The following is a 14,411-nucleotide window of genomic DNA, read 5'->3' on the forward strand; positions in this document are numbered from 1 at the left end:
ACGTCTTGGTACAGAATGTCAGAAACGCCAACGTTTTCACCCAGCACTGACGAGTCTAAACCCTCAACCCCCCATGCCAAACTTCACACATCACACAAGCACTTTGGGACCTCCTGCCAGCCAGTGGCAGAATCACAGGTAATGAGGACAATGAGGGTGAGACAAGAAATTGTTGTTTTGATGACTTCTACGTTATAGCCTCCATTCAGTTGTCGACATTTACGGAAGCGTGGAACTGCCGATATGGAGTCAACATTTCCGACTGGGCTATGTGTGATTGTAAAGTTGTTTGAACATACTGTAACGTCTTTGAACGTACAGCAAAGTCGTTCAAATGCATTGACAAAGTCACTCGAACGTATTTAGTAAAGTTGTTGAAAATATATTGGTCAAATGTAGGCTAAAAACATTGCATTTTTCCCCATAATGCCACAAGGTACGTTCCAACGACTTTGTCAAGGCGTTTGAACGACTTTGCAGTACGTTCAAATGACTTTACGAACTTATTTGAATGACTTTGCAAACTTGTTTGAATGACGTTGTCGTATGTTTGAACGACATGGCCCAGTCAAAAATGTCACTTTGTAACAGGTTGGAGAACATATTCAGACAACATATGTGCAGGGGCAATTAACATAACAATAGCCATACACCACAATAAAGTGATTAGACACAAGTATGCACACGTACAGATACACCCAAGTCATTATGTTTTTGTGCCTCTATATGTGTATTGTATTATACATGTACTGTCATTGTTTTGATCATTTAATGGCGTGTAAATCAACTTCCTTGATTTTGTGACGCGGGAGAACTTATCAAGCGGTTTTTTTTTTCAGTTGTTGGCCATAATTTCCCTCAAATAGTTGGAAATGACAATGTTGAAGATCAGCATTTCCAAAGTAATTTCTGTGGGCGTGCATGTACTATTTTTGACAACGTAACGCGTCAATCCACAGACAAGGCATTGCAGCGACGTCCGCTTTACCCAGCAAGCTCGACCCCCCCTCACCTCAAGGCACCCACCTGTGAGGAGGAAGCACAGCGCGGAAGTGACGAGACGACAGGCTCCCGTCGACGCATCTCGTTTCCACCCGTACCTGCGTCAGCGAAGCGAGGGTGCGGTGACAAATGCAGTTCGTCTTCAGCCTGGCTCGTCTAACTTCAGCAGCATGCAGGAGGTCCGCAGCCCTCAAATGTACTGTCTTGGATCCAACAGCGAGGCGCAAAAACTTTGGGAGCAATCCACCTACAATGGTCAGGTGACGAGAACTGCCAAATTCTCGTTAAACAGCTGTCTAATTACCGTTTGTAAGGGTCTGTTTACATCAGTGTTCCCCCAAAATATCACAAAAGTACTGTATAGGCCTACACACTGAAATAACGTCGACTGGAATATACTCATAAATTTACTGACCAAAGCTATTTTGTTCTATGAACGCTACATTTTAAACTAACATAATGTTACTCCCGCGAAGCACGAGCAGAAACAAGTGGTTCAGTAGTTAACAAAATATGAGCATCATATGTGCGTCATAGCCAGTCTCTTGAGCAAGGTGGTACGCTAACTTCTGAATCAGCAAATAACAAAACGTAAGAGCAAGACCAACCAGAAGTATACCTTTCAGAATAAAAGTTTACAAGGAAACAATATTGTGGCAAATAAAATAAGATATATTCTAATTAAATTTATATATATCTCGACAAGGAGTTATGTTGTTTTACAGAGACATCACCCGCTAGTGGCCTGGCATGCACATTACAACATTACAATTTTTTTTTAAATTTTTTTTTACAGGTCAACGTAAACAATGATCACTTCGGCAAAAATCTTGTCTCTCTATCAGTACACAGTTTTTGATAATACAATGGGAATGTTCCCATTTTTACTACAGTGATGTAATGTGAATTTTCTCTAATTGCTTAGACGTGGACAAAATTGTTAGTCGCCTTCCTTTAAGAAAGGAAAAACCTACTTTGTAGTATAGCTCTGATTGGCTGTGCTGCTTAGTGTCAGAAAGTTTCCAACAGGATAGGAATACCCCAAACAAATCTAATAACACCAAAGAATGCAATAAAGCATCGGACTGTGGAATCTCAGGTTATGAATTACCAGGTTTATGAACAAATCAGGTTGCATCAAAATTGTTCAAGAAACAATTAACACACTATTTTCAATTTGTAAACATGCTGGAAATGGACATGAAGGATCAGTTGTGCTTTTTCTATCAAAAAAAAATAAATCACAAAACAGGAGAATGCTGTTCACATTTTTATAGCAATTTTTTCTGCATACAGACAGTTAACATAGCTGTGCACAATCTTAAAGACAAAAAAAAAGAACAATTGATCCTCGTTACATGCAGGTGATAAGTTCTCCACAAGTTCTCCATGTTCACGGCTATCCCTCCGCCAGCTAGCTAGCACGCTCAAGAAGGAAGCACCAGTGCCACCGAGCGAGCCAGACGTGAAAAGTCTGCCCTTAAATCACCTTCCCTTCCTTGTGTTTTAATCCGGCATCTTTCGCTTTGTGAGCACACAGAACCGTGTACGTTGACTGTTGACATCGTTAGCCCGCAATCTGCGAAAGCCGTACATTGTGGCAGCCATTTTGGGCCAACTTGTTTGTGCAGTCACAATTTAGACAGTGTGGTGTGAGGTGTGCGCACCTCTGTATTCTGATCTCATAGATCTAAATCCCATAGCTCATCTGTGGAAGGAGCTAAACTGGCAAACATTTGTCCTTTTGAAGTTATATTAGTGACATCAGTGTTTGTTCCCATGTCTATATTCTGCAAATGTGGACAGGAAGGTTGGAGTGCATATTGTGACATTGTGGTTTTCTGATATCTCCAGTGTTCCTACCCTGACGGTCACCTACCAGCCGTGCCAGCTGAGACTCCTTGTTCCCATTCTCAGTGCTCTCTATCTTACACTTCTGCTAGCCCTCTGCAAGAGGTACAGTAAGTGCAATGATTGATAGCAGAAGCAATATTTGTAGAAGTGTTGCGAGCCTGACAAATCTGACTAAAGACAGAACATATGATATATATCATATCTTCCCTGTGTATTCTCGACAGGTTGCGACAAGGCTGTACACTACTGGGCAGCATTCCAACAAGCCAAATTATTCTCTTCAGAGTCTCTCGTCTCAAATTCATCAGAGGAATAATTCACAACCCCTCTTCCCCAAGCCCATTTACTCATACAGGTGAAAATTAATATTCATTGCTTACAAACGTTATTACATTATAATCCTAGTCACTGTCAATTGACAGTAATTAGTTGAATTACTAAAACACAAAAACTTCAAAATCATCCAAATAACTGCTGAATTTACTTGAAATACACTCTTGCCCGTTAATCTTAGTAACGTTAGTAATGATATACGTTACTGTTTTACGTTGTCCTTAAAGTGGGAGTCAGAATATGTTCTATGCAGGCCCACTAGTCGAAACACGGCATTCTGATTAATATTGTGTTTGTTGAATATGAGTTAAGCAACAAAATCCACTCGTTTTTAGCCATCTCAGGGGGCGGCCATTTTGTCACTTCTGTTGACTGAAAATCGCAACCACTCAGGGCTCAGGTAACGACAAATAATAGCTCAGCTTCAGAAAACAAGTGAGCCGTGATTGGTCGTTACCCGAGCCCTGAGAGTGTGTGATGTCATTTTCAGTTGACAGAAGTGACAAAAAGACCGCCCCCTGAGATGGCTAAAAACGTGTGGATTTTGCTGCTTAACTTATATTTTATGTTAATCATATTGCCTTGTTTCATCTAGTGGGCCTGCATAGAACATATTCTTGAAAAAAAATTTGGTTTGGTTGACTTCCTCTTTAAATAATAATTTTTCACAGTATTTCTGGAATTGTGAGTTGCCAAGGTTAAAAGGTTAAAATATTATATTATTGTCTTATTATATATTATTTACAGCAGGGGTGTCCAAACTTTGTACTCAAAAGCACGGTGACAGACTTGTACTGGAGCACATTATTCAATTTACAGTGCCCATGCGCACCAATCCACCGCTTATGTGCACCCCTGTAAAACCTTTCTTAATAGTAGAAGTGGTAGTCCCCATTACTCACGTACCCCCACTTTTTCAACAGCGTATATATAGAAATATATTAAGCTAGCATGCATGTTTTTGGAATCTGAAGAGAACCTGTGATAAACTAAACATCACACAAGCACAGGAAGAACATGCATACTGCAGGAGAAAGGCCGGCGCCGAGATTAGAAGCCCAAAACTGGGAACTGTGACAGATGTGTTAACCGCTACCAATGTGCCGCCCTAGTCTGCCCCGTTTTTGATGAATAAATTGATGGTTATGTCCATACAACATCGACTTAGAAGTATGCTTTCTCCGCATCACTGCAGCATTCTCATCTTCATGGCTTTGAAGAACAGTGAAACCGGGAGCCTGCCTGTCAGTGAGATCTACAGCTTCATGACTGAAAACTTCCCCTATTTTAAGGTACCACACTGCAGGTTGCACACATACGCTACACGTGCTATTAATGTCAATAAAAATACCTTCTACTGGTACAATCTTAAATGCAAAGTAGGTTCGGATGGAGTTCCCCAAGGAAGTCACAGAGAGCTGCCATTGTTGTACTTGGAAAGTAGAAAGGGAATTTCTAGTCGGCATCTAGGGTATTTAGGCGACGACATTGCACAATCCTAATGACGTTTTCACATTTTAAGGGGCGAACCTCCGCCTCTCCATAGATAACAATGCTTAGCTTAGAACCAGGGGTCTTCAATCCTGTTCCCCGAGGGCCGGTGTCCTCCCTGTTTTTCATCTGTCCCTGCTGCAACACACACCTGATTCAAATGATCAGGATCGTTATCCAGGTTCTGCAGACCTTCGGTGAATATCTGTAGTAGTCAGAGATGGAAAACAGGCAGGACACCGGCCCTCGAGGAACAGGATTGAAGACTCTTGGTAGACTGACACTCAGAGATATTGATGTAATGACACGTTTTTCATAGTGATTGTAAATGTACTTTATAGTACAGCTAATTAGCTTCACAATGGGAGAAAATAAAAAAAGTTGTTGTTATGGATCTTACTGGATTATGGGTAAACTGGAAAAAAAAAAAAAAAAAGAGGTTGTTCGATTTACATGAAAAAAATGTATGGACATTGCTTGCGTTAAAATCATGCGTCACCAACATGAATATTGCACCAAATAAAAATCATATTCAGTGTTGCACAAAATAAAGACGAAGCATGATTTTAATGCGTGCAACCGATGTCCATAGTTTTTTTGTTTTTTTTAAAAGGGGAAATCAACCCAAACATATTTTTTTCAAGAATATGCTCTATGCAAGCCCGCTAGTTGAATCAAGGCATTCTGATAAATATTGCGTTTGTGGAAGAGTTAATCCACTCGTTTTTAGCCATCTCTGGGGCGGCCATTTTGTCACTTCTTTCAACTGAAAATGACATCACAACTACCTAGGGCTCAGATAACGACCAATCACGGCTCAGCTTTAAGAAACAGACGAGCAAAGACACTTTTCTTCACTGTACCTATTGCAGTTGCATAAGTGCATGGGTTTACTGTATTTTATATTACTCTTCATGAAGTACTATTGTTGAGGAGCCTGTAGTGGTTATATGTGCCTTCACTCAATAAACGTTGAGAAATGCTGGTCTACTGCATGTAGGCTGACGTCAAGCCCAGGATGTAACCCGCTTCTTGCCCAAAGTCAACTGGGATGGGCTCCAGCTCACCTACAATGCTAATGAGGACAAACGGCCTAAAAATAAATGGGAGGATGATTAGTAGGAATTGTCATGTTTAATGTGTTATAACATTTGTGTTTTGTTTTCCCACTGCTCAATCAATATTTCATTAGCTGATTTATTTTTAGTTTTTTTTTTTTTTAGCTGGATCCTGTTCTGCCGGTAGTTATCTTCAGCCTTTGTGCACTTGATGACAGTAATTACTTCTTCTGTGATAACAATGAATGACACATAATTGAGATTTCGGTCATGAGTGTGTGTAAAGGAATGAGGAAGGCATTAAAGATTCAACTAGAATGTCTGACTTTAATAAAGGCGGTGTTTGTGTGTTGTGTAAGTGGATTGTTGTGGAGTTTATACAACAATCACATACAATCCGATCGTACGGTGCAGAATAAGATTTCTGGTGACGCATTCAGGTGCCTGATCTTAAATAGCTTTAGCATGCTACAAGTTTGGATCTATGTAAATGCACCTGCAATATCTTCAGGCTTAGCAATGGAAATAATTGCTTATGAGTGCAACTTAGATGGCGACGTTCCAAGCAGCTGTCTGTCTCTTTCAAGAACATGCTGCAGGGCCAGAAAACGTGACAGATGAATGACATGGAGTCAGTTTTTCACGGACGGGAAATGTATTCCTATGAGAGTTGAAGTACTTGAACTTGGACTATAGTTCGAACAATGATAGCTATTTGCATTCCACTTCAAGTCTTAGAGTACAACTATCCTAGTGTATAAATCAAGGTCCATGAATGCATATTGAGTGAGTTTGGTGGGGAAGATTATTTTCTTCACTTTACTGTTGTGATGGTGTAATAGGGTAAGCACGGTGGTCTAGTGGTTAGCCTGAGAGTTCTGAGGTCCGTGCGTGGCTGGAATGTGGAGTTGTCGTGTCATTCCAAAAACACACATTACCTTGAAGAGAAAGTCAACCCAAACATGTTTTTTTTTTCCAGAATATGTTCCGTGCAGGCCCACTAGTTGAGACAAGCAGCAAAATCCACCCGCTTTTAGCCATCTATGGGGGCGGCCATTTTGTCACTTCTGTCGACTGAAAATGACATCACAACTGCTCAGGTAACGACCAATCATGGCCCAGCTTCAGAAAACAGGTGAGCTGTAATTGGTCGTTACCTGAGCTCTGAGACACTGCGATGTCATTTTCAGTTGACAGAAGTGACAAAATGGCCGCCTCCGGAGATAGCTAAAAACGGGTGGATTCACTCTTACTCCACAAACGCAATATTTATCAGAATGCCCTGTTTCAACTAGTGGGCCTTGCATAGAACATATTCTTGAAAAAATGTTTGGGTACACTTTCTCTTGAAATGAAGACTGTATTTCCTCCATAGGTTTGAATATGAGTGTGAATGATTTTTTTGGCTTTACTGTATATACCAGTGCAGAGCGTACCCCGCCTCTTTCTCAAATTTGGCTGGGACGGGCTCAAGATCACCCGCGACCCGTTTGAGGCAAATGGTATAGAAAAGGGATGGATGGATGAATATGTGTACTTACCGGGTGTCCAAACCAAACAACATTTGTCTGTTATAAGAAGCTCATTTAATGTGACCCTTTTCCCTGCTTCTTCCTAGACAGCCCCTGACGGATGGAAGAACTCGGTGCGCCACAACCTCTCCCTGAACAAAAGCTTTGAGAAGTTGGAGGGCAAAAACGGCAACTCGTCTCGGAAAGGTTGTCTGTGGGCTCTCAATCCTGCCAAGGTGGATAAAATGCAGGAGGAGTTGTACAAGTGGCGCCGGAAAGACCCCGTCAGTGTTCGCAGGAGCATGGCAAGACCAGGTAAGACTCTGAAAATTCTTGAAAGTCATTAACTGAACACCGCCTTCATGTTTGTTTTCTGCAGAGGAACTGGACCATCTACTTGGACAGATGCCCAACAAGCTCCGACCAACGCCGCCATACACAAGGCCCGCCAGCGTTTATGGCACCATGCTGTCGTCGTCTGGCCCAACGCATGGCCAACCACCCAGCAGAGCTAGTCGACATCGGCAGTATTCATGCGCTCCTCCGCCTTCTCAGCAGTCCTCTTTCCTTTCCCCCACCGACATCCGTTTTAGCGTCTCAACGGCCCCGCGCTCTCTATGTGACGAGCAGCACACAGCGGACGTCCATCCTGGGAGTATGAACTTAATTGCCACTGGGAAGCTGCCGCCGGCCTACGGCGCCGCCTGCCAGGACGACTTTGACGTTGGTCCAAGGAACCTGCAGGACTTGCAATTAGAGGGAGATACTTATGATGTGGATGGACTCAACCCCAGCCTGACTGATCTGCAGTGGAAAGGTAGGCGGCGTCATGGGGGAGGTACAGATCAGTTGCACTAACTGGCGTTTGACTCGTTCCATTCTTTAATCCGGTTTAATCCGGAAAAAAAATTACCGTATTGATCTTAATAAAATGTCAAATAAAAATAAGATGTGTCCTGGCCAAAACCGACAGCAGCAAAGTAAAAAAAAAAAAAAATACATGTACAGACTAAAAAGGAAAGGCCACAGGACTCAACCCTGAGGCACTCCTTTTGTCACTTTATAAGAGACACAGATGTGTAACCGTATGCCTGCACACACTGTGTTCTGTTTTATTAGTAGTTTGTTAATAGCAAACATTTCTGGAGGCAGACCTGCTTTGCATTAGCAGCGTGTGGTCCACATAATCCAACAAACGCCTTGGAGAGGTCAATAAAAAGGGCTGCAGATTTCATTTAAATATCCCTCCATCTTCCGAACCGCTTACCCCCACGAGGCTCGCGGCGTGCTGAAGCCCATCCAATCTGTCTTCGGGCGGTAGGCGGGGTACACCCTGAACTAGTTCCCAGCCAATCCAAGTTCATGTAAACAAAACATTAGTAACATTAATAATGTTACATACAGATTGAACATACATGTTATGAAATAAGTGGTTCATGAATTCAAATTGAATCAACTACATCCGATTATTTGATTCAATAATAATTGCTTTTTAAAATAAACACTTTTACTTTGTTTACATTTTTTTTTTCACCTCATCACCACATTCTAACCGAAAAGAGACGTTCATTGCGGGGGCATTTATGATGTCAATTAGCCAAGAAACGCAGAAGAGCTTGCCCACAGACACGTTTTCAGAAATAGGAAGATAACAGAAGATTTGCTTGGTTGTTTAAATTCAACCGAGAACTCGAGAGACCCAACTAATTGGATACAAGCAATTCAAAAGTCAAGAGAAAGGTTTCATGTTCTTCCGCTATTCCGTTCCTGTCGTATGAACTTAACTAGGTAACAGTTCTGTTATCAGCTTTGCTGAAGACTTGAATTTTGCATCCCCCCCCCCCCTCCCCCAATTGAAAAAAACCTGCTCAATTTGTTTTGGAGGTAACCTGTGGGAGGAGTGGCACGACGACAGCCTGGTGTCACATCTGCAAACAGCCCCCGCGACCATGTCCATCACCTCTGGCTCGCAGGCACCCTGCGTCCACCACAGCTGCGCCGACGCCATCCTGCCCGTTAGCCAGACCTCGGCGGCAGCACCGTTGGGTGGCCGTGAAACGGAGTTTGACGACACATCGAGCGAAGCGAGCTTGAAACAACGTGCCTGCTCAAGCGGCTGCTATCCTGATGTTTACTCAGCAGACAATTTACTGCTGTATTTGACCTGCTGAACCACATCCTCGGTGAAAGCAGGCGACGGAAACTGTCCACACCGTCATAAGCGACAGATCCCTGACACATGACTGCGACTTGAATGAGCGTTACGGTAGCAAGCGGCTTCACCAATGGATTCGAGAACCCGTGCAGCGCTGGAATCTTTGTTTTTCCAAATGTGTTAACAGACCAGAGAAGAGCTCCCATGGCTTGTGTGAGCATACATTTCAAATCTCACAAGGTCTAAAGGAGGGAAATGTGAGCAAAGTGAAACGCAATGTTTCTTGTGCAAATTTGAACCGCAGATAATATAAGCTGATGATGAGGTGGTCTTGGGTCACAGTGCACGCTGTGAATGTAAATGATTTTTACACGACGAATTAAATTGATGACAGATCCCGATTGCTTTCATTTTAAATGAACTATTGATGATGCACTAGTTGAAACGCTTACATTTGAAATGCTAGCCATAGAAAGGGAATGTAGTATGCCACACAACGATAAAAACGTATCTATATCAATAGAATAGAATCACCCATTCATATTTGGTTTAATTTGTCCCTTTTCTGTTTTGTTAATATTAACATTATCTTTCATCCCAACTGGCTGGGAGTCACTTGTTTTGCTGTGAAATATTTGGTGTTCGTTTAAATTAACAAATAGGCCCACATTTGATAACAGCAATATTGATTAAAAAAGAAACCAATAACAACGACAAATGTACAAATAAATTTGGCCTGCCCGTGAACCCTTGTGGTCTAAAGTCCAGCTATGGCTAATATAAAAAAAAGGAAAATTCGTCTTGGAGATAAGGATGCTGTAAATGACGCAATACTGTATATTATACATATACAATACAACTTTATCTGTCTTTTTCAAAAGGTGTCACGTCACTCGTCACTTGTCAGCAAAACGGGTATCTGTCGGTGACGGCAGTCCGTCAGTCTGACGCAATGCCCAACTCTGTTATTTTTTTTTGGTTTATGTATTAAGGGAAAATCATTTCTTGTTTTGATCAACTGCTACGTGTGTAGCTATGGTATGCATTGTTATAAATGAGAAAATATAATACTACAGTAATAATACAGTGATGACGTAATACACCCAATGCGTACATTATATGAAACTGCAATTAGATTGAACTATTATGGGCATTTCCTAGACCAATACAATTTTTTTTTTAAGGCCAAATACAGCAGATTGGATGGCTCGCTTCGCTTTCATTGCTTTAAAGAAAGTTGTGTTTTAAGGTAGTGATGCGGTTCGCACAGAGGATGGCAGTAAAGACACTTTGGTACAAATTCTTCCACCTGAGCTTTTTGCTACGGGCACGACAAAGCGTATTAATCAAAGGCAATGTTTTACAATACATGATCATGGTTTCAACAGCTATATGCCTCTAAAAAACATGAAATACAAAACTTAAGAAAAAAAAGACTCACATTTTCGGAAAAAGTCCCATATTTATTGCAATGATGTCATTTCACTTTTCAAAATTGGACATAAAATTCTTACAACACTTAATATCAGAATTAAAATGTATACGCAGTGTTCCGTACTACAATGTATGTACTGGATATCAAAATTTCTATGTATACTGTCTGACAATTCAAAATGGCTACTCCTTCTTTGAAAAATACTCTAGACATAGTAATGCTATGAACCTGAAAACAAAAACAAAAAAAATGATGCGCGCGCACACACGCACACGCACACGCACGCATACTGACAAAATTCACTTGTCTGTCGTTCTGAGCTGAGTCATGTTGGGGCTGAGTCATGTGATGTGTGCAATCAGAAATAGAATCCATCAGTATTACAAACTATATAATGTCAGACCCCGTAAAGACAAAGTATTATGTGATCTCTAGCTATTACTGGCTATCAAAACACACACAATGGAAATGAACCAATGTCCATCTAATGATCTGATATGTACTGTATATGCACAACGCGTGCCGACCGCACACGCACACCTGTATGCTCACTGGTGTACATTGCTACACAAGGAGCTATTACAAATGAGACGTCTGTGGGTTCTTCTATTTCGGGTCCTGAAGTGGTAACGGCTGAGTGGACAATGTCTAAACAAGGGGGAGGAAATGGCGTTTCTATGGCCCCCCGCTGTAGGAGTAGTCTGCCTTGTTGTGCATCACTAATTTGTTGTCCACAAAGTAGAAGCTGTCGGATTGTGTCTCATAAGGATGCAGGATCATCTCACGCACTGAGAGAGAGAGAACACAAAATATTTGGGATTTAGGTTTAGGAGCTTTGGGAAGTTGTGAATAAAATCCATCCAAAGAGGTTTGAGGTTTTTTTTCGACTGGTATGCACTTTGTCCTCACTCGTATGACATTTCGGCGCACTTGTAGAACAATTGTCGTTTCCACTACTGGAACAACTAATTATATTGTTATTTAGTTATATATAACTAAACTATATGCTAGTTATACAATTCCACTAGTTAACATGTAGCACGTACGTCACAAGTGGCACGATGGACCCCTCTAATTTGTGGGCGAGAGGGAGCGAGGCCGTCTGCGAATTCACGGCGCTCTAGTCAACCCATTTTACTTATTTTACTTGATTTTTCTGCAAATTATTATTCATCAATTACAAATATAACTTTATTTACCCATCTATGGCAATGACGTACTGGAAGAACAATTAAATATTCTTCCACTAGATGTCAGAAGAGTAAAATAAACCTGTGTATCAACCTGATGCCAAAGTACATCAGGATAAGTCATGGCTTCCCGTGGGCATATATATCGCTGTCATGTGAAAAACATTTATCTCCATTTTTTTTCATTTTCTTATTTTTACCTGAATCATGTTTCAGCGTTACAGAAATCGCATTAAAGTGAAGACTTCAAAGAGTTTCCCCCCCAAAAAATTATATATATATATATATATATATATATATATATATATATATATATATACATATATATACACATATACATACACACACACACATATATATATATATATATATATATATATATATATATATATATATATATATATATATATATATATATATATATATATATATATATATATATATATATATATATATTACCTGTGTGTTGAATTAAACAGGTACGGATTTCACACCAAGCAATTACAATTGTGAGTAAACTGACAAGTCATCATTATGTAAGTGCAGTATTCATTCTGGTGGTGATTTTTCTAACATAAAAACAGTGCCATGATTCTGTAAAGGTTGGGAAATACAGTTAGGCTGAATTGCCTTGTGAATTTCCATGTGCGATGTGTGCAATTGCTCTTACTGATATCCTCTGACAGTGCCGGGAACTCGTAGATGTGCTCGCATGTGTTCTTGCTGCTGGGCATGCAGAAGCCAAACTCAAAGTCAAAACTCTTGAGCAGCTGGTCGCGGAAGTAGTGTCTCTCGATCATACGGAAGTTGTTGATCGGTGTGTCGCCCACTGTGAACTCCACTCTGCACACAAAAGATTGATTGATTGATTAAGGGATTAATTGAACAAATAAAAAATGACTAACATGGCGCTTGGCATTGACATTAACCTGAGAGATTGAGGTCGCACTGTGATATGGCGAATACAAGACACAAAGATCCTGGAGTTGGGGCTCGACGGCGAGCGCCTGGTGGCCGGGCCTGCACCCATGGGGCCCGGCCGGGCTCAGCCCGAAAAGGATACGTGGGTCCCCCTTCCCATGGGCTCACCACTGGTGGGAGGGGCCAAAGGGGTCGGGTGCCGTGTGAGCTGGGCGGCGGCGGAAGACGGGGACCTTGGCGGTCCGATCCCCGGCAGCAAAAACTAGCTCTTGGGACATGGAATGTCACCTCTCTGGCAGGGAAGGAGCCTGAGCTGGTGTGTGAGGCTGAGAGGTTCCGATTAGATATAGTCGGGCTCACCTCCACGCACAGCTTGGGTTCTGGTCCCAGTCCTCTCGAGAGGGGTTGGACGCTCTTCCACTCTGGAGTTGCCCAGGGTGAGAGGCGCCGAGCAGGTGTGGGCATACTTATTGCCCCCCGGCTTGGCGCCTGTACATTGGGGTTTACCCCGGTGGACGAGAGGGTAGCCTCCCTCCGCCTGAGGGTGGGGGGACGGGTCCTGACTGTTGTTTGTGCTTATGCACCAAACGGCAGCGCAGAGTACCCACCCTTTTTGGAGTCCTTGGAGGGTGTGCTGGAGGGCGCTCCACCTGGGGACTCCATCGTTCTGCTGGGGGACTTCAATGCTCACGTGGGCAATGACAGTGAGACCTGGAGAGGTGTGATTGGGAGGAACGGCCCCCCCGATCTGAACCCGAGCGGTGTTCGGTTACTGGACTTCTGTGCTCATCACGGATTGTCCATAACGAACACCATGTTCAAGCATAAGGGTGTCCATATGTGCACTTGGCACCAGGATACCCTAGGCCGCAGTTCGATGATCGACTTTGTAGTCGTATCATCGGACTTGCGGCCGCATGTTTTGGACACTCGGGTGAAGAGAGGGGCGGAGCTGTCAACTGATCACCATCTGGTGGTGAGTTGGCTCCGATGGTGGGGGAAGATGCCGGTCCGACCTGGCAGACCCAAACGTATTGTGAGGGTTTGCTGGGAACGTCTGGCAGAATCCCCTGTCAGAAGGAGTTTCAACTCCCACCTCCGGCAGAACTTTTCCCACGTCCCGGGGGAGGCGGGGGACATCGAGTCCGAGTGGACCATGTTTCGTGCCTCCATTGTTGAGGCGGCCGATCGGAGCTGCGGCCGCAAGGTGGTCGGTGCCTGTCGTGGCGGCAATCCCCGAACCCGCTGGTGGACACCAGCGGTAAGGGATGCTGTCCAGCTGAAGAAGGAGTCCTATCGGGCCTTTTTGGCCTGCGGGACCCCGGAGGCAGCTGACGGGTACCGGCAGGCCAAGCGGAATGCGGCTCTGGCGGTTGCTGAGGCAAAAACCCGGGTGTGGGAGGAGTTCGGGGAGGCCATGGAAAATGACTTCCGGACGGCTTCGAGGAAATTCTGGTCCAC

The 14,411-nt window shown here is 42.9% G+C and overlaps 2 protein-coding genes across 5 annotated transcripts in view; one reads left to right on the forward strand and one right to left on the reverse strand.

The window, feature by feature from the left end:
* On the forward strand, positions 1-11,698 carry foxn1 (forkhead box N1). Of its 3 annotated transcripts, none has more exons than XM_086036561.1 (8): positions 1-138; positions 960-1,262; positions 2,857-2,958; positions 3,081-3,211; positions 4,385-4,481; positions 7,357-7,564; positions 7,629-8,066; positions 9,134-11,698. In XM_086036561.1, exons 1-8 carry the CDS (start codon positions 16-18, stop codon positions 9,418-9,420), a joined length of 1,689 nt encoding a protein of 562 aa, XP_085892687.1. In that variant the 5' UTR covers positions 1-15; the 3' UTR covers positions 9,421-11,698. The 3 variants fall into 3 exon arrangements, with proteins under 3 accessions (XP_085892687.1, XP_085892688.1, XP_085892689.1); XM_086036562.1 differs by having other exon boundaries at positions 960-1,181; XM_086036563.1 differs by lacking the exon at positions 1-138 and having other exon boundaries at positions 979-1,257.
* unc119a1 (unc-119 lipid binding chaperone a1) overlaps positions 10,847-14,411 on the reverse strand; it is a 19,602-nt gene continuing 16,037 nt past the window's right edge. For both annotated transcript variants that reach the window (XM_086036567.1, XM_086036568.1), the window contains exons 4-5: positions 12,700-12,872; positions 10,847-11,627 (exon numbers count right to left, since the gene is read on the reverse strand). In XM_086036567.1, the coding sequence (XP_085892693.1) occupies positions 11,515-11,627; positions 12,700-12,872 (286 nt within the window). In that variant the 3' untranslated portion in view covers positions 10,847-11,514. The remainder of the gene's footprint in view (positions 11,628-12,699; positions 12,873-14,411) is intronic.

This window comes from Filicampus tigris, chromosome 7, assembly GCF_054856515.1.
Source record: "Filicampus tigris isolate MCC_2025a chromosome 7, RoL_Ftig_1.0, whole genome shotgun sequence".
NCBI classification, from domain to species: domain Eukaryota; kingdom Metazoa; phylum Chordata; class Actinopteri; order Syngnathiformes; family Syngnathidae; genus Filicampus; species Filicampus tigris.